The sequence below is a fragment of the Ceratotherium simum genome, chromosome 2 (assembly GCF_057802395.1).
Source record: "Ceratotherium simum simum isolate JZ-2026a chromosome 2, ASM5780239v1, whole genome shotgun sequence".
NCBI classification, from domain to species: Eukaryota; Metazoa; Chordata; class Mammalia; order Perissodactyla; family Rhinocerotidae; genus Ceratotherium; species Ceratotherium simum.
The window spans coordinates 64,559,993-64,587,976 of record NC_141901.1 but is presented as its reverse complement, the minus strand read 5'-3'; the positions used below and the strand labels follow the sequence as shown (position 1 = coordinate 64,587,976).

The 27,984-nt window shown below is 36.5% G+C and overlaps 2 protein-coding genes and 1 long non-coding RNA gene across 4 annotated transcripts in view; 1 reads left to right on the top strand and 2 right to left on the bottom strand.

Moving 5' to 3' along the window:
• Window positions 1-14,767, top strand: part of SLC30A7 (solute carrier family 30 member 7) — a 78,812-nt gene extending 64,045 nt beyond the window's left edge. Inside the window, exon 11 of the mRNA XM_004420770.3 lies at window positions 8,052-14,767. Coding sequence (XP_004420827.1) covers window positions 8,052-8,099 — 48 coding nt within the window. The 3' untranslated portion in view covers window positions 8,100-14,767. The remainder of the gene's footprint in view (window positions 1-8,051) is intronic.
• The window catches only part of LOC147918039 (uncharacterized), a 42,459-nt gene extending 26,742 nt beyond the window's left edge, over window positions 1-15,717 (bottom strand). Inside the window, exon 1 of the long non-coding RNA XR_015555829.1 lies at window positions 15,051-15,717. This is a non-coding gene — a long non-coding RNA (uncharacterized LOC147918039). The remainder of the gene's footprint in view (window positions 1-15,050) is intronic.
• A 10,049-nt stretch (window positions 15,718-25,766) lies between these two features.
• Window positions 25,767-27,984, bottom strand: part of DPH5 (diphthamide biosynthesis 5) — a 33,925-nt gene continuing 31,707 nt past the window's right edge. For both annotated transcript variants that reach the window (XM_004420769.2, XM_087446564.1), the window contains exon 8: window positions 25,767-26,664. In XM_004420769.2, coding sequence (XP_004420826.1) covers window positions 26,441-26,664 — 224 coding nt within the window. In that variant the 3' untranslated portion in view covers window positions 25,767-26,440. The remainder of the gene's footprint in view (window positions 26,665-27,984) is intronic.

The window sequence follows — 27,984 nt, the reverse complement described above, 5'->3', positions numbered from 1 at the left end:
TCTGACAATCCTCCTCTTTTTTTGCCGAGGAAGACCGGCCCTGGGCTAACATCCGTGCCCATCTTCCTCCACTTTATATGGGACGCTGCCACAGCATGGCCTGACAAGCAGTGCGTCGGTGTGCGCCCAGGATCCAAACCGGCGAACCCTGGGCCGCCGCAGCGGAGCGCGCGAGCTTAACCGCTTGTGCCACTGGGCCGGCCCCGAACTAGGTCTTTTTTTAAACAGAAACTATAATAAGTTGGCATCATTATGACTTTCATAACGAAGCATGCAAGACCTTGACAGTATGTCTGAATCCTTCTCACATCTCCTCCCCATTTCAGAGGCAAAAGGAGAATGTGGCTAGCAATAACCTTGCTTTTCACTACCATTTCTAGATCATTATTCTCTCCTTGAACCTCTGTTTTCTCCTAGTTATACTATGTCCTTCCACCCTCATAGTGTGAGCTTCTATTGACCTCTCCTAAGACTTTGGTACTTAACCACAGTTTTCCCTCTGAGAAGGAATGCAATTTCTAGGTTTAAAAATGTGCAAGCAGCTGTGTCTGTGCCAGGAGCTGTTGAAGTTGTAATTGAAGAACGTGGAGGGAGGTTCTTCTGGTAACCTTAGAAATCTTGGCTTTTAAAATGGCTGAAGTTGAAAGTTTTTTCAGCTGTTTCTTTGGTTTTGGAAACTATATTTGGGTTTTAAAAATTTTAAGCTCCCTGGGGCCGGCCCGGTGGCACAAGTGGTTAAGTGTGCGCACTGCACTGCGGCAGCCCGGGGTTCGCCGGTTCGGATCCCGGGCACGCACCAACGTACCGCTTGTCAGGCCATGCTGTGGCAGCGTCCCATATAAAGTGGAGGAAGATGGGCACGGATGTTAGCCCAGGTCCAGTCTTCCTCAGCAAAAAAGAGGAGGATTGGCAGATGTTAGCACAGGGCTGATCTCCTCACAAAAAAAAAAAAATTTTTTTTAAGCTCTGAAAAATATTTTAAGCCTTTTTATCTGCTAAGGTCAAGCCAACTTGATTTCAGTCCTTGCAGAGACCAGGAACTCTTCAAGGCTTGCAGTGAAGAGGGTTCAACACATTTTTTCCCGGGAGGGAGAGTGGAGTCACCCTACTAATGACTTTCATTCCATACATTTAGTGATTTTAAAGTTGTTTTGTGATCATTGTTTTAGTTCTGACGTATGCAAAATTGAAAGGTTTTATTAATATGTTTTCCTTTTCTACTTATACCCTAGTAATGCATATTCATATGCTATGAGTATATCCCAGGGTTTGCAGTAACATTTTCATTTTGTTGGGATGGAAAATTTTTTTCTCTGCCTTTCTATATCTTTTGGCTGGTTTATTAATTCAGTTGACATAAAACAGATTAACAGGAGAATACAAATTTAATGTTGTACGTATGGGAACCCCATAAAAATATGAGACCCAAGGCAGTTGAGGCTTATATGCCATCCTGAGCTAAGGAATGGGATAGGGCCTGGGGCTTCCAAGGGGAGAAGGGTAATTCACAAGACTATGAGAAGAGCAGATGTTTGGTAATTAGATGTTTGCCTCGCCATGCAGATAGGCATTCAGATAACAGTTATTTTTGGTAATAGCTCTCTCTGAGCCAGGATGCCTATCTAAACTCTTTTGGGTAGTTGAGGGAGAGATAAAAGTTTTTCTTGAGACTGCTGAGTCTTGATTGCTTTCAGCTCAAAATAATGCACATGCCAAAGTGGCATATTTTGGGGCCACATATTCTGCTGGTCCTCAATTTCATGAAATGGAATTTAAAATTTTTTTACATTATTTTTTATTTTAAATTACATCTTATTCATAGATTTTACTTATCAAAATTAAAAAAAACTCAAATTATTCCATTTTTGAGAAAAAAAATCACACTAATGCTTTAGGTATATTTCTTGTAGAAAGACTTGAAATACTGGTAGCCTTAGATCCGAAAAATCAAAAGAAGGGTTTTCTCAGTAATAAGTTTTCCTTTTTGGTTTTATGACATTTTTAGGTATCTTTCTTATTGCTGATCTTAAATCAGAATTTAAGTAATAGTTTTCTTTGTTGTTTTTTTTTAAATTTTTTGTTTATTGTAGTAACATTGGTTTATAACATTGTATAAATTTCAGGTGTACATCAGTATACTTCTATTTCTGCATAGATTACATCATGTTCACCACCCAAATACTAATTACAACCCATCCCCACACACATGTGCTGAATTATCCCTTTCGCCCCCCTCCCTCCCTCCTTCCCCTCTGGTAACCACCAATCCAATCTCTGTCTCTATGTGTTTGTTTGTTGTTATTATCTACTTCTCAATAAGTGAGATCATACAGTATTTGACCTTCTCCCTCTGACTTATTTCACTTTGCGTAATACCCTCAATGTCCATCCATGTTGTCACAAATGGCTGGATTTCATCGTTTCTTATGGCTGAGTAGTGTTCCATTGTGTATATATACCACGTCTTCCTTATCCATTTGTCACCTCATGCCCGTCAAAATGGCTGTAATTCACAAGACAGGAAACAACATGTGTTGGAGAGGATGTAGAGAGAAGGGAACTCTCATACACTGCTGGTGGGAGTGCAAACTGGTGCAGCCACTATGGAAAACAGTATGGAGATTCCTCAAAAAATTAAGGATAGAACTACCATATGATTCAGCTATTCCACTGCTGGGTATTTATCCAAAGAACTTGAAAACACCAATGTGTAAAGATACATGCACCCCTGTGTTCATCGCAGCATTATTCACAATAGCCAAGACTTGGAAGCAACTTAAGTAATAGTTTTGGTTAAAAAGTTGTTCTTGTTAAAATTTATGTGAGGATAACTTTAAACTGAAAAGACTAACATCAGAAGTTTGAGAATTATAACTTTCTATTTTATTTATAAAACTATAAGTTTTATTTAGAACTGTATATTAGGCATGTCCTTTTTATTCTCATTTTCCATAGTTATTAATTAATCTTTAATGGCTAAAGCAGTTGGCTTGCTATGCACAAATATAGGGTAACACAACTGAATTGGTGGAAGTCTCTTCAGTACTTAGATTCCTTTGGAATTGTTAGTTAAATGATAATCCAGTTTTTAAACTTCACTGTTCTCTGTTGGCGTACAAAAAGTCCCCTCTCCTTTTCTTCCCTTGCACTAACTTTTTAAAAATGGGTTATCATTTGGGAATCGATGAAATAGAAAACTTATTTTTTATGTCTAGTATATGAACAGGAAGAGAAAGTGGGATACTGGATTAGGAAGGCAATTTAACATTTTGTTTCTTTTTTTTAACTGGCTGATTATAATGTGTTAATTTTTTTAATACATTTTTGTTTTGTTAGAAATAATGTTTGAAAAAAAATCTAGAATATGTTTGGGGTTCATTACCCTCGTCAGTTCCACAAAGCACAAAAAACAGTGAAGCCTAATGCATACTGTTTACTCCAGGATAGAACTTCTACCTTGACTTCTTCCATCTTTTCTACTCTTCTGCCTGTTTCTGTTATGTCTATTCAGTCCTAAACCCCCAGTTTCCTGCTTTAGCTTTTTGTGTTCTATTCTGTAGCCCCAAAATACAAGTTAACACTGATTCCCAGAAGGAACCAAACACTCTCCTCACAAGCCCAAACCAGAGTTCCCCAAGTGTCAGAAACTTGCACCTCCTCCGCTCTCCTGCCGTCCGAATCCCCTCCTGTCTCTGACCACACACCTCAGCCAACCTTGTTATGTCTGCTGGAGGCTGAGAGTAGGGAGGAGGAGAAGCTATCTGCCCCTGTCCAGGTGGCCAGCTGTTTTCCCACCCTTTCCATTTGTTTTGCTGTTTGTAGAGGGTTTTAATCTTTTATAAGTGTTGATTTTGCTTGCCAGCTCTGCAACTTTTCCTTATCCGACTTCCCGTCTTCTTCCTTCATCACGTGTACTTGATGTCCACGCGAACGCAGCCTCCTGAGCTGGTTGAAGTGAACAGCTGGTTGATATGAGGCCAACAAATCCCTAGATTTGTTGTTTTTAATTAACTCACAAGGTTTAAGTGTTCATTGGTTGGTTGATAGTGGTGGAAATAATAACAGCAGCAGCAGCTAGCATTTATGGAGAGCCCACCGTGTGCCAAGCACTGTGATATCCTCACAAGACAGGTGGTATTACTCTCAATTTACAGAAAAAGGAATCCAGACCCAGGTTATTGTTCTTGACTTGTAATTTTGTCATATTCACTCACTATTTCACTAATTCTGAGATGATTTAGTTTTCACATGTAAGCGTAAAGCAGTTTTTCAAGACTTCATTTTAAAGGGATAAATATTAATATTATTCAGTCAAAAACTGAAGTAGAAAATTTCTGTAGTTTTTGAGAATTGGTGGAGAATACAAACAAACCAATAATTTTCTATAGCCATATTCCTGTTTATTTTTCACTTCTGATTTGTTTTCCTTTCCACGACAATGAATATTATTGAGGATATTCTAAGTGTATGGCACTAGGTTAACATTTATTTTCTTAGGAGCACATGTGTAAAAATAGCTGTCTTTTCAGTTTAAAAAAGGGTTGACTGAATTATGGTGTATACATTATTCTCAGGATACGACACAATGAGTATTATATGTTTTTTACTTTTTAAGGACAACCCCCAGCCCGCCTCTGATTCGTAGTGTCATCCCAGTGGTAGAATATTTGGTGGAACTGAGGCCTGTTTTGATCTGCTGGATCATTGGTCATGACTTTGTGGTGTGAATAAACTTTATAGAAAACCTAGTTTGTATTCAGGGACTAGGCGACTTACTATATAGGATTCTTTGGAAATTCCGCTTGTCTCCCTACTTTGAAGGAAATTCAGAAAGGAAAATGGGAAGCTGGAAAACTGAAAGCTGTCCTCCTCAGGACAGATGGATGAAGCAAAATGACTTTTTCTGTTAGACTGAGCTTTTGTGTAAAGCTGTAGCCCCTCAGGGGAAAGATATCAGCTTGAGTAATTAACTCATGATTATGCAAAGATCAATTTACCTAGCCTCTTTGTTTCTCCTCTTTCTTTTTATTGCCTTGGGCTACCTCATTTCTTATTACCATCTTCACTGTATTAGGGCTGGGGGTTAGGAAAGTGGCAGAGATAATAATAGGAGGCAAACTTATTTTTGCCCATTTTACTTTCATGAACAATTTTGTTGAAAGAGAAAAGAAATTAAGCCAGTTTATTTAGGCAATAGTTGTTTTCTCTTCAGGTTAGATATACAAGAATTTTGCAGAAGACTTCCTAAGTATAGTTATTTCAGGAGCCATCTGGGTTGAGTAAATCAAATATAGTTGTAATAAATCATAATAATTTGCGTTTATAGCATATGAAACCCTTTCTCATATATTCACACATGATTCTTACAATAGTGCCTGGTATGTAGCAAGGGTTTATTAAATATTTGTCAAATATTGGATGGATATATAAGAATTCTGTGAGATAAGTAGGGTTGATATTTATCAACACTTTTAAAATGAGAAAAAGTGAGATCTGGTTTTAATTTTTAGCTCAAATCATACCAATATTAAGTTCTTTTTTCTGCCACAAACCTCTTTAAGGAGAAAGTGCTATTAAATGTATTTTCAGAGAGCTTTAACTTTACCACAGCAAGGATTTTTTTTTTTAATGAAGCAAAAATTCTAAAAAGTTTTCTGTGCTGGTAAGCTTCTAGGGTCTCTTCCAGCTTTGTATTCCGTTAGAGTATCTCCTGACTTCTCTTACGCATTCATTAGTTTTGTGCAGAGCCTCCAAATTGAATGCCTCCAAATTGAATGCTACAAAAAAGGCCATGCTAGAAAGTAATGCTTTGAGGAGCCCAGAAATTACTGTAAGAAGGTAGTGTTAATATTTTATCCCCCACTCTGGTTTTTTCCTTTCTCTTAAATATTCTAATTTACCTTTCATTCTATGGTACTGACAAGAAAGTGCTTATTGTAACTGTATGCTTTAATTTTAAAAATCATTTTTATTTGAAAGATAGAAATTAGTAGAATTTCAGTTCATCCAACAAATATTAATTGATCACTTCTACTGTGTGCTGGGCACTACTTGAGGTTCTGGGAGTCAGCAGTGAAAAAACAGACAAAATCCTTTATCTTAGAAACATTGCATTATAATGGGAGAGCCACAATCAACACAGCAACACAGCAAATAGGGAAGTTTTATATCAAAGGTGATAAGGGTTATGGGTAAGGGAGATCAGCAGTGCTGAGGCATTTACCATCTCTTGCGCCAAGCTTTGTTGTTTTCCATAGCTCGTATATAATCATCTGACATACTATATTTACTTCCTTTTGTTTATCATCTCCCCTCCTCCCTAGCTCCCCATTGCATATAAACTCCGTGAGGGCAAGGATATTTTTTATCTGTTTTGTTCACTGTTGTATTCCCAGGGGACAGAACAGTGCCTGGAATACAATAGATGCACAGAAGATATTTGTTAGATGAATGAATTGAATGCATTTCATATAGTGTGGTCAGGGTAGGCTTCACTGACATCTGAGTAGAGATGAGACAAGAGAGGGAGTATGTCATGTGGTTGTCTCCAGGAACATTGTTCCAGGCAGAAGGGCCAGTGTGGCTGGAGCAGAGTGAACAAAGGGGGAGGAGTAATCAGGCTCCAGGTCATGGGAGGGCTTTGTAGGCCATTGTAAGGATAAGGAAGATAAGCAGTTGTGGGGTTTGAGTGATGGAGTGACATCACTGTAGTTGCTCTGCTGGAAATAGACCAAAGGAGGGTAAAGGTAGAAGCATGAAAACAAGATCAGCAGCCACTGCAAAATCTAGACAAGAGATGATAGTGGCTCGGGCCAGGGTGGTAGTGATGGAGGTGATGTAAAGGGGTCAAATTTTGGGTTTGTGTTATTTTGAAGGTAAGGCAAAGAGGTTTTGCTAATGGGTTGGATGTGAGGGAAAGAAAGGTCTTTAAGTTGCAACACTAGGGATGGAATTGAGCTGTAGAAGACATAGAATCAACAGGTTCAAGGGGAGGAACAGTGTTCAATTTGGCTGTGTTGTAATGCCTGTCAGATATCCAAGTAGAACTGTCAAGTAGGTGGTGGATGGGTTCCAGTCTGGAAATACAAATGTGGGAGGTGTGAGCATAGAGATGGTACTGCAAGTCTGGATACTAGGTGAGATCATCTAGGGAACAAGTGTGGAAAAAGAAGGGATCTGAGGACTGAGCCCTTGGGGATTTCAGTGTTTCGTGTTCAAAGATAGGAGGAAGAACCAGCAAAGGAAATTGAGAAAGATTGATAAGTGAGGTAAAAGGGCAACCAGTGAGTATTCTCTGGAAACCAAGAGGGAGAAAAAGTGTTTCAGTAGGAGGAAGTGATCACCTTTGTCCTTGCTGATAGATTACATGCTAAGATGAGGACTGAGAATGGAGCCTGCTCTGAGCAACTTAGAGGTGACCTTGACAAACAGCTTTGCAAAGTAGTAGGCGGCAGAAGCCATTTGCTTGAAATGGGTTCAAGAGAGAAAAGGAATTCTAGACAGCAAATATAGAAAAATTGATAATACAGGAGAGATGGGGGCAGTTTTGAGAGCAGTGTCCTTGAGAAGCAAGATCATATCCAAAATTGAAGAGAGGAGTTAGAGTGTAAAGTAATTAAATAACCAATAGTAAATAAATAACCAATAGATGGTTATACTTATTTACTAATCGTTTATCACAGGAAGATTTAGATTGGATTGATTTATGATTTTAACTAGTCAGGCACTGTGGTGTTCTCTAGCAGGATAATGGTAGATGGGTAACCTCATTTTTCCAAAATTCACTTGGACAGAGCATGTAATTAGTAGTCTGGCTTTCTTTTGGAGAGGTAAAGGAGAATCTTTTTTGCAACTTACAAATATACTTGTTTCTAAAATAAAATTACTGGCACTTGATGATGAAAAATGAATTATTTCCCAGAGGTAGAAGAGAAAAATAATTAATTCTGTTAAAAAAAAAATGAGATTTTTTTCTACAGCTTTTCTGAAATATATAGTCTATTGTTGGCTTGTTTGATTGTCTAATTTTTTTGTTTGTTTTAAATTTTCAGGCTGGAGTGAGACAACTTTATGTACAGATTGACTTTGCGGCCATGTAATGAATGAAAAGAAGCTATACTTTTTTGGGGACCTAAGTTTTCTGGTACTGTACAATCCCAAACATTGTACCTAGCTTATTAAAAGAGAGAAATCGTCACTACAGCTCCCAAGCACCAACTAGACCTAGTAGAGTCAGCCGTTTGTGCTCTGCAGGGAGTTCACAGCTAAGGGATCAGAATTCAGAGGATCTCTCCTGGACTTTTGGTCTTGTCTTTTGTGCTCTTCCTTCCAAACTATTTTGATTTCTGAGGCTTCTAGTTTTGTTCCGGGGTGGTGTTTTTCGTTTATTTGTTTCTTTTTTTTTCATTTCCAATGCCCTCACTCCTACCCCTCATCCTAGCCAGTAAGAAATTCAGATTGTGGGCCTCCCGTCATCTGGAATGTTTTCACTGAAGCTGCTGGAAACCACTCTTTCATTCCCACAAAACCAGTGTTATTTAAAAAAAAAAAGAAATGGAAATCTGTTTTGTATGTAATGTCACAATTGTTGACGTTCTTCAGTATAATCATATGTTTGTAAAATTGTTTGTACCTTGCAAACTTATGAACCAAACCATATTGGGTTTTCAAAGTGCCTTTGTATCAGAAAATGTATTTGCCAGCATAGAAACATACTCTCAAAGGTCATGTATGTTTTTTTTTAATGGGTATTCTTTAATCTGTACAAAATAAGACTCTTTGTTAGTCATGTATACAGATTTTGTCTTTTTGTGTACTTCCCAGCATAGGTTTAGATATATGAAAATTTTCCTTTTATTGCTTTATCTCATCAAAAAATAAAAGGTGTTATTTTGCTTTTTAAATCAAATTCAATTATCACATTAAATTATTTTGTGGGCTATGTTTTCAAAACTTCGCAAATGTATCTGTTATATAGACGAATGTTTTGATTTACTTGAAACATCTGCTAAGTTCCAAATTTCTATAAAAGCTACTGTGTTGTCTATGATAAACTTTCCTGTATCTTCCTTGCCATTTTTATGAATTTTATTAATGAAAGAAACAGGCAATGTAGAATGAAGGCAGAAATGCTTGTAACAATATTATTTTGCATTTTTATTCTTTAAATGCCACCTCATACAATTTGCTTTCCTGTGCAAGCATTACATAAATACAATTGCCTTCAGAAATCCTAGAGCAGCATTTTCTTGAGTTTGAACTATTGAAGGTACGGAGCAAATGTAGTAAGATAGAAGTCTTCCTAACACAGGTATCTTGGAAGTTAATAAATGAGTTGATTTCTAGGTTCTTGTGTATTTGAAAAATAAAATTGCAATTTGAGATAAGTGCTTAAACACTCAAATATTCTTTGTGTTTTATGAAGAAATATCGATCTGGATAGGCATTTTCCCATTGTACTTTATTTCATCACAATGTATATTCCCTTTTAAGTTTAAAAAATTGAAATTGTTGGGGAGAAAACCCTGCAGGATGAAAACGGTTGTTTCAGATGTAGATCAAAAATAAGCATCTTTTCACTGATGTGGCAGAAATTGCTGTTGATTTTGTCTAAGTTTTAGAGTGTCTTTTTCTCTATTTCTGACCTACAATTAGTGAACTATACTGTATTAGGAAAAGTAGACTGCTTGCTTCATGCTTTTCTGAACTGCTGCAGATTGCCATGAACTGTCGACAGTCTCCTTTTTTAAGTAGTATTTTCAAAACGTTTTTTCTCACTACTAGGCAATTCTAAAGCTAAGAATTCCTGCAGTAGAATGTGTTCAACTGAAACAATTGTTGAGATGTTTTAGGAGGGAAAGTATAAAAGAAAATGATAATGGTACTGCTCTTTCGTGATAAGTGTAAGTAGTCATTTGGAAGTTTGCATCCACTACCAAGCCTGATGGAAGCCTGAGACAGTCTGTGAGTTTTGCCTATTATGGAAAATAACAGATCTAGATGAAGGCAGGAACTTTAGATGTGTGCCTTTAAAAGTTAATTATGTGTAATTGTACTGATATGTCACATACGGAGATAATATTTGCACTGGCTTATAAAATTTCCCAGTGCATTTTGAAGATCGAATTTTGGCTTTCACTGAAGTTTTTGTCAAAATATGCATCACGTTATTTAACTGTATTCTCAATACACTAATGTATATGTTTTTTCTTTGATAAGGCAGAGCATAGAGTATTAGACCAATATGAAACTCTACTTTTGCACCTGTTATGAGAGATTGCCTGGTCATATCATTTAGCAGATTGGCATTGACATTTATGGTTTAATTAAATGTCCTTAAACCTGTGTGTGCAGCAGTAAAAAGTTAGTATGAGAAAGCAACTTTTTTCTCTTAGGAAATACTTTGTCTTATCAGTGTTGTTGGCACTGATGTTTGGCCAAATTAGATAATTTCACTGAGAAATACTACCTGGTTATTGTTATAAAATAAATTTAGGATGTCCCTATTGTTGGGCTGACTCTCGGGGGAAAACAATCGCTAAGTATCTGAGTATAAATTTGCTAATATTTTAAAAACCAAAATATTCTCTAGAGAACAAATTTGTATTTCTCAAAGTTTACCTTGCCAAGTAAACTTCTCCAAACAGAAATATACCTATACTAGTTTTGTGTTTTTAAATCTAGATTTTATTAATCAAGATGAAGGGCTTAACTTATGTACGACTTCTTTATTTTGCTGACTCCCTGCACCTTTGTGAAGGACAGTATCTCGTTTATCTGTAGCTCAGTGTTCCTCACCCTGGCATTCCCACACCGGCTTCTGCAGAGGCATAGGAAAGTAGGAACAGATGTTATTGGCGTTGTGATTTCCCTTGTATCCGGAATGCTTCAGCATTCTTCAAAGCCTCCGCATATACACCAGTAACCAAAATACTGTGACTTTTGTGCACCTTTGCAAAGCAGCCAAATCATTGACTCCAAATGCAGTTGGTTGATCAGAGTTCTATAATGTTTTTTCCTACTATGGAATAATCAGTTTTATAGAGATTATTAATATGGTAGCATCCTCTTATACGATGCTGGGATTTAAGAACAAAAATATTGCATTGCTTAACATGGAATTTTACATCTAAGGGGATTGTCCTTAGAAGCTGTCTTGTTCTTTCTTTTTTTTTTTTTTTTTGTGAGGAAGATCAGCCCTGAGCTAACATGCATGCCAATCCTCCTCTTTTTGCTGAGGAAGACTAGCCCTGGGCTAACATCTGTGCCCATCTTCCTCCACTTTATGTGGGATGCCACCACAGCATAGCCTGACAAGCGGTGCGTCAGTGCGCGCCCGGGATCCAAACCCCGGCGGCCAGCAGCGGAGCGCGTGCACTTAACCGCTATGCCATGGGGCTGGCCCCCCAGAAGCAGTCTTGTTCTACCTCTCATTTTACAGATGAGAAAATTGAAACCCAGAAAAGCTGCCATTTATTCAGGGTCACAGAGATAATTAGTGGCAAAGCCAAGACTAGCATCCGGGTCTTCTGACTCCAAGTCAAGAGTGTTTTCTACTCTACTGTGCTGCCTCTCAAGTGTAATATTTGCCTTTCTGTAAATGCAACAAAAAGCATTTGTAAATAAAGAACATCTGACCTCCATTTTTGGTACATTAAGGCACTTTATAAATGGAGTTTTATTGTCTTATTTTTCATATCTAATTTTAGAATATGATTTCCATAGTCTTTATGGAAGATATAATTAATTTTTTTACCCTTTTTTACTTTTTTACTCTTGTGAAAACAGTTCCTGATTTTTAAAAAAATGATGACATCTGTGCATTGGATACTTTTAACTCGTGAGTGAATTTTTCTGTTAATTGCCAAGGCTAAATCCAGTTTAAGGATTGCTTAGTTTCTTTCTTTTGTTTATATTCTATGAACTGGTACATTTTAGAAACCAGGCTAATTCACAGGTCACACCATTTCAGTCTTGCTACTTTAATTTTCAGTCACTGGAGAGCTTTTGCATTTTTAACATTATTCTCAGAGCCGCACAAAATTGGGCATTAAATGTTGTATAGAACAAAACAAATCTTTTAATTCAATAGGGGAAGTCTTATCAGAATCCCACATGCTAAACTGCTACTTTCTACTCTTTATAAAAGCACTACCTTGAGAAAGTTAACCTTTTTTTTCTTTCTGTCACCATCTTTGAAACAAAATTATTTTCCAATTCATAAGAACTTTGGCAAAAAGGAAATTATTTAATTCTTTGAAGAACATGCATTAAAAGTTTTATTAACGGAAGAAGATTGTTTCAAGACATGATCCCCCAGAAGCATTAGTGAACCAGATCTCTGCCACAGAATCAAGACAGACTTAAAATACAAAGAAAATTTATGTAGCAAAAAACTATTTGCAGAGAAGTATGGTTCTAAAGGCCAAATGGATGTTAGTCTTTTTGATGAGGGCATCTTTGGTTTATGTTTCACCATTTCCTAACTACAAATTATAGAGGAAAAAAGGATGGGATTTGACCTTTATTTAGTATTTACGTGTCAGGCTCTTTGTGTGGCCTTTTTCATGCTATCACATTTAAAATCCTCACATTTATATAAAGAAAGACTTTTGTATGATTTTATGATTGACAGAGCATTTTCAAGTGTATTTTCTCTTCTGATTCTCCTAACATCCTTGAGAGGAAGGAATTCTTAACCCCATTTTACAAATGAGGAAGCTGTTGCAGAGAATTGAAATGACTCGCCTGGAGGATAGCCAATGGGAGAGCACTGACTCAATCCAGTGCTTTTTCTGACGACAGCTCTGTTTTATGTATGTCATTCTACAATGATTTAAAGATCCAAGAAGTTTTGGCAGATCTAAACAGACTCTTCTGTAAGATCAGTGAACAATCACCATGACAAAATTGATAGACGGGAATAGTTGTTACATATACATTGTTTAGACTCATTCCTTCTTTCGTAGCTCTCTTATGCTTACTTCCTACCTCTGCCATTGAACTTAATCTGTGCAGGCTAAAAAGAGCATCAGAACTCTTAAGCACTTTTAAGACCTTTTTTTTTAAAAAAAAAAAAAAGTTAAAAGTTTTGACACTCACAAAGTAAGCTGCTTAAAAGGGACTGGCTCAAAAGATAGTCAGTACCAGTGTGAGTAAAGAGAAACTGAACTCCTGGCCAAGAGACGTTAACTTAGTTATTAGGGAATTGTGTTCCAAGAAGTACAAATAATTTTGTGCTGAATGAGAGGGATACATAGGATTTGACTTACAGCATTACACTTTACAGACATCTTTTCAAAGGGAAGAATTCTATTTCATAATTAGTTGTAATCTATGCTTAAATTTAATAATAATATATAACTTTGAACACTTCCCACAGCTTTGAAAATTTAGTATTTGTAATTTTGATCATGATGTTGGAAAGTCTGTGAAAAAGAAGAATGTCTTTGTCTCATCCATCCTATTATTCCCAAACTTAGCATGAATTTACACTTAAATGCTCAGTAAATGTTTGGTTAACTAATGAGTAAATATTGTTGATAGTAGTGGATACAAAAGTAAGGGTCTGGGACAGGTAAAACCAATAATTTACTGTCTATTACAGAAGACATCTCAGCTTCTCTTTGGCATTTTTGCACAAATAAGTGACTTTGTATTCACTTTGGCCATTTTTTTTCAAGTAGCCCTGTGAGCTACTCATTCATTTTAATACCTGAACAATGGAAGTATAGGGATGTTATCTATTTTGCATGGTTGTTCAACAAGAATTTGGCAGAACTAGGATTGTGGAACCTGGGTCACTTGAATTTTTCTATTTGGTATAGCCAAATGAGAAACCACATTGTCCCCTTGGTTTTATGAAAAATTGCCGTATTCATATTACTTTAAGGACCTGTGTATAACATGTCTTCTGTTTCATTTATCCTCAGATGTATTATCATCCAAAATTCTTTCAGAGGTATATCTTGAAGGTGCTTCTATAAAAACAACACAACACATATTCATTAAGTGATTTAAATATTCCTAGGATAGTTATCTTTTTTCTCTTTTTCCCCTCTAAATACTAAATTTTAGTAGAGCTCCTCTATATTTCTTCACTTACTTTTCATTGTTGCTGCCACTGTAAAACCTCTCCTTTTTACTAGAGGAAAAAAACCTTTATTTTGAATTTTAGCATTAGAATTTTATGTATCACATATCATGAATCAATTAGGTTCAGTGAAGAGTCTACTTCGAACTAGACGTATTCTGTCAAGAGTCTGCCAGATAATCCCATTGCTTCCTCTAATAGCAGCAGATTCAGTGATATTTCTGCCCAAGTGATATTTTGCCCCAACTTTGTGAGTTTGGTCAATAAAGAAAATGAGTCTTTATGTCAGAAATACTGTGAATGAAAAATTGCCAAATCCCTTTTTATTTTATTCTAAACATCCCTACATGTCTCGAATGGTTTCTAAACATATGGCCAAGTTTGAATTTGGATTTGATTCCTTTGGTGAAGATTATGTCATCAAAACATTTCTAAACACATGTTTGAGTACAAGGCTAGGTTGGAATATCAAATTTCAAAGACTATGTTGTAATTTTGTTTGAATATGCTAAAGTGAGCAATTATGATTTTCCTAAGTACAAGTCCATAATGTATATTTCATTTTTTCTACTTGAAGACTTTCATGTATATATTTTGTTTAACCACAGATGTATTTAAAAAGAATAATAATTGTATCAAAATTCTACCAATAAAATTTCTCTTTAAAAACCTTGACCTGAATTGTGTCTATCAGTTTGATGAACTGAAAAGAACACTGTGAACCTAACAGTTACTGGAATAGATTTTAGATGACTTAAGGAATGAAAGGGAAAGAAGAATGATTCTCAGGACCGGGAAATAGCAAAACTCATCAGGAGAGAGGAGGTGCTAGGAGACTGGAAATGTCTTAACATTGTGAAAATCTTCATTGTGGCGCTTATTCATTATTTTACCTGATAAACATCTCTCAAAGCATTTATTTCCAGATATTTCCATTAACCCCAAATTGTTCTCTCACCTCATTCTCTGTGGATGATCAGGGTTTAGAGGAATGAAGACTGAAAACATCTCACATGAGCCTTCATTATTCTTCCAATTTTTTCCCCTGTAATCAGTAGCAAATCTTTTTAAATATAACTTCTCCACAAAACCCCACACCCCACTCGTCTCACTTTCTCAAACATATTCTTATCATAGCAACCTCTTTACTGTCTCTCTCTGCCACACAATAAAGGCTTTATTCTCAGTGTGTCTGTTGTCAGATATCTTATATGTGTCTATATGTGCCCCTTCCACTTCCTTTCTAGCCATTTCCATAGCTCCTAGTCACATGGCTTCACTCCTCCCTATTTGTGGAGTTTTTCAAAAGGCCATCAGTGGCTTGCTTCTTGTCACATCTGTGGCAGAACTACCAGCATCTTAAATTCAACAAAGAGAAAAAAATACATTTATCTTTCCCACTCAAATCTCTTCTCAACTACCAATTTCTGTCAGAATTCCTTACAGAATCCTTAGAAATCTAAACATTGCCTTTGCCACCTCCATTTCCTGAAACCCTATCACAAAGTCATTCTCTTCATTTCTTTGAAATCTTTTAAATTCACCTTTTCCATCCCCACTGTCCTATTCCAGTACTTCATTGATGACTGCACGCAGTCACTTTGAGGAACTGTCTGGCTTCCCATCTAGTCCATGCCCAGCTCTAGCCACTTCCATTTCAGGCCCACCCACCCCCACTGCCCACCACAGAACAATTGTGGACTTAGGCAGGAAGTACAAGGAATTTCTGCTGAATCAGACTCTTGCCCAGGCCTTTTTAAAACATTTCCCCTACCTGGTTTCCTAATTACCCTCTGCTGGCCCTTCTGCATACTGGACTTTGACCTGCTGGATCTGGAGCACCTGCCAGGGACTCCCTGCCTTTCCTGTGTTCTCTGGAATTAGCCTCTGCCCTAATCCAAGTCTACAGTGGCCTATCAACACCCCCGTGGAATAGCCTCTTCTGTTTACACAGGTTTAGGCAAGATATTTACCACAATATTTCAGTACCCAATCTTTCTTTATCTAGAGTTTTTGCTTCCTTCCCCCAGAAGCCACCCTGTATTATACTGACAGAGTAAGCTTCCCAGTTTCCACTTTCAGTCCTCCAGCTCAGGAATCTTGAGCGGCTCCCTAAATGCTCATCAAATACAAATTGCTCTGAACAACTTTAGAAACTCATAATGCTTTTCCTTCCCTCTTATTCAATCTCATCACCCATGATATGGCAATAAGCACACTTTTCATTATTCTAGACCAGAGAAACAGCAAAGACAGGGAAGAGTAAGCAGGTCCAACAGATGTACATAGAATGACAGCAATTTAGTACTTTTCACTTTGTAGAAAACCAAAAACAAAACAGCACTTCAATAGGATTCTAGCTCATTCAAACAATCTTGTCAGCTCATCCAGTTCTACTTCCAGGCTTAAAAAAAATCTGCCATGAAGTTCAGGCTTAGTACATGCTACCAACATGTAAATGGCCAATTCAACTTTATCTGATAAATTCCTATAACCAAGAGGAGTAACAATGGTAACAGTAAGATAATACTCAGTGGCATTGAGTCTAGCACAGTTTGGACAATTAAAGTTTATTGAAAAAATGGATAAATTTTGCTTTTTTTTTTTAATTTAAATCTTGTGGGGGTTTTTTTTGATTTTTGTTTTTTTGGAAAGATTCACCCTGAGCTAACATCTGTTGCCAACCTTCCTCTTTTCTTTTTTTTCCCCTCCCAAAAGTTGTATATTCTAGTTGTAAATCCTAGTTCTTCTACGTGAGCTGCTGCAACAACATGGCTACTGACAGACAGGTGGTGTGGTTCCACGCCCGGGGAACCAAACCCAGGCCGCCAAAGCAGAGTATGCCAAATTTTAACCACTAGGCCATCAGGGCTGGCTCTGAATTTTGCTTTTAATATGAAGTTAAGCTCCTCTTTGAAAAATGGTTATGTATGGATTGTTAAAGTGAACTGTACTTGTTTTGTAAGATAGCCATTGCTAAAGCCAAAGGATTAAAAACAATAATACAAAAAACAAAAGCATTCCTCAAAGTATTTCCTGAATGTACACACATAATAGTATTTTAAAAGGGTGACACTGTATAAATAAGCAGGAAATTCAGATTCACATCTAAGCATAGGTAGTTTCACAGCAATTAGAACTCTGCCATTTGCCTTGGACTTTTGAAAATATTGTAACCACTTCTAAAATTATAAATAAAATCTGTCTGATTAGCTATCACTGTTTTCCCACCCTGGACATTGTTAGGTCAGACTGTTGTTCAACTTCACGAGTTTATCTGTCCTGTATGTGCATCATACTACTTCCCCTTGAGCTAGAATTTGTATACAGGTCATACGGATTTCTACAGAACTTAAAAACAAGACAAAGTTACTACACTTTTGACGTTATATTAGTTGGAGCAAAGATGTCCCGTTGGCTTCCAAAGACTTCCCTCAGGTAATCCTACAGTGGTGGCAAGCAGCTATGGAAGCCCATAAGAACTACAACTGAGAGAGAAGAATTTTTCTTTTTGGTAGAGCTATGATTTCAAAAGGGTAGAGCAAACCTCCATTGCTTTTTTTCCTCTCTGTCCCCTCTCCAGATGGATCAGGATGTAGGCCCAGTCATGAAGGTATGAGATACAGAACAACAAAGTAAAATAATTAGAACTCCAAGTTTCTGGCAAAAGCATTGAAAAGGGGAGACTAGGGAACCAGGACATAGTGAGGAGATCATGGAGAAAGAGGACCTCAGGAAAGCAACCTCATCAAGTTGTTTATGAACCCCAAGGATCACTCTCAAATCACTAATGCTTGGATCTGTTCCTATTTAGCATACCAATAGACCTTCAGAACTAAACTATCCAATGGACTAGGTCCTATACTGGGTGGTAGAAATCTCAGATAAATCCAAAGAGAACTGCAGTCCTTGAAAACTGAACTGACATTGGAACCATAGCCCACAGAAGGTGGACTGGTAATTGCATCCTGAACCTAACCACGTTGATAGCCTGTTAAAATGAGAAGACTGCCATTCTCCATAGAATCTAAACAAGACCCAGAATCTCATGACATTCAAAATATCCAGGCTACAATCCAAAATTTCTTGGCAAAGTGCCACAAAGATTTCAAAGAAAAACAATCAACAGATACCAAGGCTGAGATGCCATCCGTGTTGGAATTATTGGACAAAGACCTTAAAGCAGCTATTATAAAAAGGCTTGAACAAGCAATCACAAATAATCTTGCAACAAATGTTACAACAGAAAATAGAAGATATAAAAAAAGAACCATATGGAAATTTTAGAACAGCAACTAAAAAAAAAAAAAACCCCATACAGAATGAACTCAACAGCACAATGGAGAAGACAGAGGAAAGAGTCAATGAACTTGAAGGTAGATCAATAAAAATTATCTTCTCTGAATAACAGAGAAAATAGAAAATGAACAGAGCTCAGGGACCTGTGGGACAATAAGAAATGTCTTAACATTTATGTTATCAGAGTCCCAGAAAGAGAGGACACTCTGCAAACAGTGCTGAAGCATAATGTGCTGAAAAAATTTTGAAGAAATAACGGCTGAAAACTTCCCAAATTTAGTGACATAAACCTACAGATTCAAGAAGTTGAGCAAACCCCAGAAAGGATAACCCCCCAAATATCCACACCTAGACACATCATCATTGAAAAATTACAATCAAAATCTCACAGGCTTTATTATAGATGTCAACAAGCTCATTCTAACATTTATATGGAAAGGCAAAGAACTGGAATAGATAAAACAATTTTGAAAAAAGAAGAACAAAATTAGAGGAATCACACTGTTTTAAAGATTTACCATAGCTAAAGTATTCAGGACAATGTGGTATCATAGAAGGGAAAGAGACAGATCAACAGAACAGCAAAGAGTCTAGCACATAGATCCACACAAATATGGCCAATGGATTTTTGACAATGGTGCAGAAACACTTCAATGGAGATAGTCTTTTTAACAAATGGTGTGGAGCAACTGAACATCTATATCCAAAAAAAATGAACCTTCACCTGAAACACATTTCTTAAAAAAATTAACTCAAAATGTATCATAGATCTAAATGTAAACTGCAAAACTATAAAAAGTTTAAAAGAAAACAGGATAAAATCCATGTGTCCTTGAGTTTGGTGATGGGTTCTTAAACATGGTAACAGAAATATGATCCATACAAGAAAAAAATGATAAACTGGATTTCATCAAAATGAAAAACTTTTGCTCTGCCAAAGACATACTTCAGGGAACAGAAGGACAAGCTACAGATCGGGAGAAAATATTTGCAAATAACATATCTGACAAAGAACTTGTGTCCAGAATATATAAAGAATGCTCAAAACTTAACCATAAGAAAACAAACAATCCAAATAAAAAGTAGGCAACATAGGGACAGAGATTGGATTGGTGGTTGCCAGAGGGGAGGGGGGGAGGGAGGAGGGTGAAAGGGATAATTCGGTGCATGTGTGTGGTGATGGGTTGTAATTAGTATTTTGGTGGTGAACATGATGTGGTCCATGCAGAAATAGAAGTACAATGATGTACACCTGAAATTTTTACAATGTTATAAACCAATGTTACTGCAATAAACAAAAAATTAAAAAAAAAAAAAAAGTAGGCAAAAGACACGAACACGTTTCATTAAATAGGATACTAAAAATGGTAAATAAGCACATGAAAAAATGTTCAACATCATTAGCCATTAGGAAAATGCAAATTAAAATTATTATGAGATACCACAACACACCTATCAGAATAGCTAAATTATAAAATACTGCCAAGGTGCCGGCTCTGTGGTGTAGCAGTTAAGTGCACACGCTCCACTGTGGCAGCCGGGGTTCACAGGTTCGGATCCCGGAGCCGGACGGATGCACCACTTGTCAAGCCATGCTGTGGTGGCGTCCCATTTAAAAAGTAGAGGAAGATGGGCACAGATGTTAGCCCAGGGCCAATCTTCCTCAGCAAAAAGAGGAGGATTGCTATTGGATGTTAACTCAGGGCTAATTTTTCTCACCAAAAAAAAAAACAAAAACAAAACTTCCAGTATGAAGTGCTGGCAAAGATACAGAGCAACAGGAACACTTTTACAATGCTTGTGGGAATGCAAAATAACACAGCCACTCTGGAAATCATTTTGGCAGTTTCTTATAAAATTAAATATACATTTACCATATGACTCAGCAATTCCGGTCCTGGGTACCTACTCTAGAGAAATAAAAATTTATGTTCACACAAAAACTTGTATGTGAATGTTTTAACAACTCTATACATAATTGCCAAAAAGTGGAAACAACCCAAATATCTCTCAAATAGTGCATGGATAAACAAACTGTAGTAAATCTACACAAAAGAACACTACATAGCAATAAAAAGAAATGAAATTTTGATACATGCAATAACTTGGATGAATCTTAAAAGCCTTATGCCGAAAGAAGCCAGTCTTATATGACAGTCTCAAAAAGACAAAACTATAAAGATCAGATCAACAGTTGCCAGGGGTTATGGCTAGGTAGAGGGGTGAATATTAAAGGAATAGTGGGAAGGACTTTTTTTGGGTGATGGAACCATTCAATGTCTACATTATGAGAGTGGTTATACTGTATAATAGTTAAAAGAGCATTAAAAAATTATAGTATAAAAGAGCTAAAAACTACTAATCAAACAAACGTACATAGTGTTTACATGTTTCTACTTTAACTGCTAAACACTGGGATGTCATGATAGTAGACCCAAAACAATTGTTCATCCTTTTTCTGCTGATGAATACATATTTTTCATTTAAAATGAAATTTTACAATTTCATTTATTTTTTTATTTTTATTTATTTATTTTTTTATAATTTTATTTATTTATTTTTTCCCCAAAGCCCCAGTAGATAGTTGTGTGTCATAGCTGCACATCCTTCTAGTTGCTGTATGTGGGACGCGGCCTCAGCATGGCCGGACAAGCAGTGCGTCGGTGCGCGCCCGGGATCCGAACCCGGGCCGCCAGTAGCAGAGCGCGCGCACTTAACCGCTAAGCCACGGGGCCGGCCCACAATTTCATTTAAATTAAGGTTAAATTACATACAGAATAGGTTGCCAGATTTACCAAACAAAAATAAAGGAACCCAACTAAATTTCAGTCTCAAATAATTTTGGTTGTTTTAGTATAAATGTGTCCCAAATATTGAGTGGGAAATATTTGTACTAAAAAAAACTTATTCATTGTTTATCTGAAATTCAATTTAACTGAGTATTCTACTTTACCCTGCAATCCTAATACAGAAAAATGCACAGATCTTAAATTTATAAAATCAAATGAATTTTGGTAATGTTTATACCCATACAGCCAACACCCCAATCAAGACACAGAACATTTCCATTACGCTAGGTTCTCTTTTGTCCCCTTTCAGTTAATCTTCACTCTCTCTGTAGGCAACCATTGTTTTCTTTTGATTAGTTTTGTCTGTTGCTAAACTTCATCTAAATGGAATTGTACAGTACTCTTTTGTGTCTGGCTTCTTTCAAAACATAATGTTTTTGAAATTAACTCATGTTGTATGAGTCAATAGTTCATTCTCTTTTACTGCTAAGTAATATTCCATTGTAGAACATACCACAACTTTTCAATCTATTCTCCTGTTAATAGACACATGGCTTGGCTCCAACTTGGGGAATGAATAAATGAATGAATAAATATATAAAGTTATGAACATTCATGTACAATTTTTTTGGTTGATGTTTTTATTTCTCTTGGGTAAATACCTAGGACTGGTTTTGCTAGTTCATGGGGTAGTTGTATGTTTAATTTACAAGCAACTGCAAACTATTCTCCAAAGTAGTTGTGCCAATTTTTATTCCTACAAATAACATGAGTTTTAGTTACTCCATATTCTTGCAACTTTTATTGTTGTTAGCCTTTAAAATTTTTGACATTCTACTGGATTTTTCTTTACTGTTTGTCCATTTTCTATTTCACTGTTTTCTCCTCTTACATTCTGTACTTCCTTTCTTCTACTCACTTAGTATTTAATATGCTCTTCTTTTTCTAGCTTTCTAAGAATGAAACAGATCATTGATTTTAAAACTTTCTTCTTTTCTAACAGACTTCTAAAGCCATAAATTTCTCTCTAAGCACTGCTTTATCTGTATCCCCAAAATTTGTACATTTTATGTTTTCATTCAATTAAAAATAAATGTATTGTTTTATTTCCAAATATTTAGGACTTTTCTAGATAGCTTTTTGTTAGTGATTTTTAATAATTTAATTCCATTGTGGTCAATGGCCAAGCATATGGTCTACTTTGGTGAATGTTTCATAAGTGCTTGACAGTAGTGTCTATCCTACCATTGTTGGGTGTAGTGATTTATCAATATCACTTTGATCCAAATGGTTGGTGGTGTTTTCAGTATTTTTACTGGTTTGTCTACTTCCATCAGTTGTTAAAATCCACAACTTTGTGGATTTTTCCATATCTCTAGTTCTGTCAATTTTTGCCTCACGTATTTCGAAGCTGGTTTTCAATGCATACGCATTTAGGATTGATGTCTTCTTGATGAACGTCCCCTTTTTTCTTTATGAAAAGTCCTTCTTCACCTCCAGTATATTACTTCTTTTGAAGTCTATTTTGTCTTATGTTAATATAGCCACTTGTTTTCTTATGATTACTGTTTGTATGGTCTATTTTTTCCACATTCTTTTACTTTCATCCTGTGTCTTTATTTAAAGTTTAATTCTTGTAGACAACATACAGTTGGGCTTTTTCAAAAATCTAGTCCTTTTGATTGGAGTATTTAGTTGGTTTACATTTAAGTAATTATTGGTTTGGTTGAATCTAGGCCTACCTTTTTGCTATTTGTTTTCTACTTCTCCTGTGTTTTTTGACCTATATTTCCTTCTTTCCTTCCTTCTTTTGGTTAATCATATACCTTCCAGTATTCAGTTTTTTTTTTTTTTGAGGCAGATTGGCCCTGTGCTAACATCTGTTGCCAAGCTTCCTCTTTTTCTCCCCAAAGCCCCAGTACATAGTTGTGTGACATAGCTATAGAGTTGTGGCTCTTCTATGTGGGACGCCGCCTCAGCATGGCTTGATGAGCAGTGAGTAGGTCTGCTCCCAGGATCTGAACTGGTGAAACCCAGGCCGCTGAAGCAGAATGCGCGAACTTAACCACTACGCCACTGGGCCGGCTCCTCAGAATTCAATTTTTTTTTTTTAAAGATTTTTATTTATTTTTTTCCCCCCAAAGCCCCAGCAGATAGTTGTATGTCATAGCTGCACATCCTTCTAGTTGCTGTATGTGGGACGCGGCCTCAGCATGGCCAGAGAAGCGGTGCGTCAGTGCGTGCCCGGGATCCGAACCCGGGTCGCCAGCAGCGGAGCGCGGACACTTAACCGCTAAGCCACAGGGCTGGCCCTCAATTTTAATTCCTCTAAATTTTACTTCTGCCTTGCAATTGTATAATTCCCTTTAACCCCTGCAACTTGTGCTATTGCTGGCATATATTTTACATCTAAATATAAGCCAGAATACCATGTTAAATTGTCAGTCGTCTTTTAAAACCATGAAATGAAGAAAAAATCGATAGTCTTTTATACTCACATACTTAGTATTTCATTCCTTCTATCTGATATCATTTACCTGCAGCCTAAAAAACCTCCCTCGGCTTTCCTCGTAGTGCAGGTCTGCTAGTGACAAATTCTGTTTTTATGAAGATTGCTTTATTTGGCCTTCATTTTTGAAGGATATTTTTACTGGATATAGAATTCTGGATTGATCTGATTTTGTTTTGCTTTTTCATTCCAGTACTTTAAAGATGTCTTTCCATTGTCTTATGACTGCCATTGTTTCTGATGAGAAGTAGTCAACATTTATAGTTCCCCACTATGTAGTGGGTTCTCTTGGTGGCTTTTAAGGTTTTGTCTGGTTTTCGTCAGTTTTAACTACGATGCGTGAGGTGTGGTTTTCTATGTATTTATTATGCTTGGCATTCACCAAACTTATTGGATCTGTGTGATGATAGTTTCACCAAATTTGGAAATTTTGGCCTTTAGTTACTCATATTTTTTTTCTGCCCTATTTTCTTTTTCTTCTGGGAATCCAATTGCATATACGCTAAACTGCTTGGTATTGCCCCAAATGGCATTGGGGCTCTGTGCTTTTTTTCTTCCCTTTGATCTTTCTTTATTCCTCAGATAATTTCTATTCATCTGTCATCTGCACTCTGCTGTTAAGTCCAACTATTTGGGCTTTTTGGTTTGTTTCCATTTCTCTGCTGAGAGTATGCATCTATATTCATTCATTCCAACCACCTTTCCTCTTCATCCTTGAACACAGTTCTCATAGCTGCTTCAAACTCCTTGTCTGTAAATTCCAATTTCTGGGTTATGTTAGGATCTTTCTATTGTGTGTGTGTTTTTACCATAAGTCATAGTTTCCTGTCTCTTTGCATGCCTCATAATATTTTATTATATTCTAGTCATTGTTGATATGTTAGAAACCTATTTTGTTATCATGCTCTGAAAGTGTTAATAAGCTTTGTTCTAGCAGGCAGTTAAATTATTGGCTAATCATCTTGATTTTATGGAGGCTTGATTTTACATTATATTAAAGGTTTTGTCCTTTGTTTTAGCACAAATCCTTAGTCCCAGGCAGAGTCTTTATTACTAATTCATGGCCATTCTAGGGATTTGATAGAAAGCGCAAGATGCTTATCAAGCCTTCTAACTTGTCAGAACTCAAACTCAAAACTCAGTCTTCCCTTGTGATACAGAGCAACAATCTCTGCTCAGCTTTTCCAGCCCTCCAGCTATAGCTTTCTACCAGGTCCTTGGAGTCTTCCCTGCACATGCACAGTTAAGGAGTTAGCCAAAGATTTAAGAGGAGATTATATGTAGATTGGAAGGCTCCTCCCTCAGTGCCACCTTCATTTCTAGGATTTCCTTGTTCAGTTTACAGCTCCTCTAGCAGACCCCAATTCCTCTAACATCTCAAGCCAGTAAGACTGCAACTTTCTCTTATGTTCTAGCTACCCTCACCAGACAGACTGGAAATGCCCTGAAGGGAAAAATCATATAAGAATAGTTCTCAGCCTGCTTTTGGTCACTCCCCAGTGCCTTTAGACAGTTATTTACTATGTTTTGTCCAGAGTTTATAATTGGGAGGGTTTGTATTTTACAGGTTATTCCACCATCACCAAAACCAGAAGTCCTTCATTTTATAATTCCTAACTGTTCCGTTTAACACCTCACCAGAAAATAATACAGCACAGGTACTTAAATGTCCTTGGCTCTCTCCCCTTTTGTGTCCAATAGCTTGAAAATGGAATGTTTCATATATATTAAAATATATTTCATCTCAAATGAAATAAGTTAAAATAATCTCTTGCTAACTGATGCTCCCAGGAAGTAGGGAAGTATTTGTTCAACTTCCAATGAATTTACCGAGCAAAGAGGTCAGATAAATTGATTAGGCCTGGAAATACTCAGAGTCAGACCAACTAAACTAGCACATAGCAGAGCTATTTCTGTTATGAACAAAAAGTATAAAACTTTATGGTCATGAAATATAATAAATGGAGTGTTATTTACAACTAATAATAAGAATGTGACTACTTGCATATACATAGTGGCATATTAACTGAGTTAAGTGATATGACGATTCTTGACTAATCCATTGTTGTCCTCAAACTTAAATTTTAAAAAATTTTATTTTGTAGTCAGCAAGTTTTCCATTTGTCAGCTTGGATGTGAAAGCTGCTATTTAAAACCAAACAGAAACTGTACATGGCTGGCTGAGCATTTATAATTCGACAATTACATAACCTCCAAAATACAGCAGAATATGAACTACATAATTAGGATGTCAGCTAAACAAGACAAGGCAATTCAGAAGGATGTCATTTTGTGGCATGTACTCAGCTGAGCTTTAAGTAGGACTTATTCTTTCCACCTCTCTTTATATGCACTAATACCAACTGCTGTCAGGACAACTCATCTTGCAGTCAGGACAGCTGACTTGTTAAGAAAGAAGAAAGTTCCACCTTGTATATAGACTGGTTTCATAAGTAAAAACGGGTCTTAAATGACTCTCTTTATGGATGTCTATTTACAAGTTTCCAGCTTGGTCTGCTCCATGTGTGTACATCCTGAAAAACTGCCAAAATAGCAGCAACAACTGATGATATCATGGGGAAAGAACTCATTGTGACAGGAAACCAAGCATTGTTGAGTCAACATCTTTCTTCTTAGTGACTTGTTTTATAATTATTAGGTAAACCAAAAGATCTGTTCAATTTGTTATACAAATATGTGTACATGCATATATGACTGAAATTAACATCCAACAATAGAAAATGTCTATGTTCAGAGTCCATCAATGCTTTGGGAATCTGAGCTATTTTCTGGTATGGAAAACAGACTTAGCATCTCCATCTCCAGCGGATGCATGCTGCCTCCTGTGATAATCAAAGAATGTAATGGTCCTCCCAAGTCCACAGTACACATTTGCTGCAAACTGCCTGCCGCGATTTTTTGGTCCTCAGCTCCAACCCTGGCTAGGCCAACACAGAGTGTCTCCTCGGTGACTGCTATTTAAAAAAAGAAAAAAAAGATACTGCCATTCAATTCAGCAAATGCATTATCTTGTCCAACATTCAAACTAACATTAGTAGCAAAAGTACATTTTAAGAAGCCCCAAATATCTTAAATCTCCTTAGTCACTCACTATGGACCAATTATCTATTGATTTATCTAAGGCTTTTCTAAACTATTTGTACTACCTGACTTATAAAGTAGTACTTCCCAACTGGACCCTTTCAGAATTCCAAAGGCTTACCTTAGTTTAAGTTTTTAGGATTTGATAAACAATCACCTATATCCATACTCTTTACAATTGCATAGCATTTGTCTTTAAATAGATTCTGAATAAACAGTGTTTATTATATGCTTATACTCTTAATAAACTGCTTGAAATATGTTCACATCGACCATTGACCATACTGGAAAAACCATAGGATTGTGAGATAAATACATAGATTTGAGTTTCTGCTTGGCTACCTTATCAGCTATGTGACAAACTTCAGTTTTTTCATTTTTTAAATGCAAAAAGTACTCTTTTCTCATTTCCTCACGGAATGGTGGTTGTAAGGGCTAAGATAATAGATACAGAAGTATTTAGTTAGTAAACCAAAGAGCCCTTAACAAATAATGAGCATTTGACATTACTTATGCTTTTAAGTTCAAAATAACCAGCATCAGTGAACTTTAGTATTACTCTGGTACAACAGCTGAAGGGCTGACCCTGTCATGGTTTTATTGTTTAGTTGGGCAAGCTGTCCTGATTGAACAATGATCAAAATGGGGTAAATGATTTATATGAGGACAAGCAGGCATGCAAGGAACTCTGCACAAAGTTATGGATATTGAACACTCTTGCAGATTATTTGTTTCATGACTTTAACAAGGCCTACTGAGAATAAAATAAGCAATGGTCACTCAAGGATCTCCTTATGCAAATTTTCTATCAAGAAATAGGTGCTCAAAGGCAGTCAGCAAAACTTATGACAATATAATGACTAGTTCATTTAAGACAGTCTCAATTAAGATTTACTGACAATAAACATTTTCTTACATAGTATGCACTATGTCTAGACATTAGGAACATAAGGTTAAATTCTCTTATCTTTATCCTGAAGAAAATTATCCCTGATCTCAGTGTGGAGAATGAGAAAAAGCAAAATCAATATATTTTTGCAGGACAAATCTCACCATAGATTTCGGCTAAAATGGAAGTTCTATATTTTACTAAAATATTTATATATTAACATATTTACATTAAATCTGATTTATAGTTAATTTGTGAAAAATCTTCACTTTCTGGAACTTTATTAATTTTACTAGAAAGAACT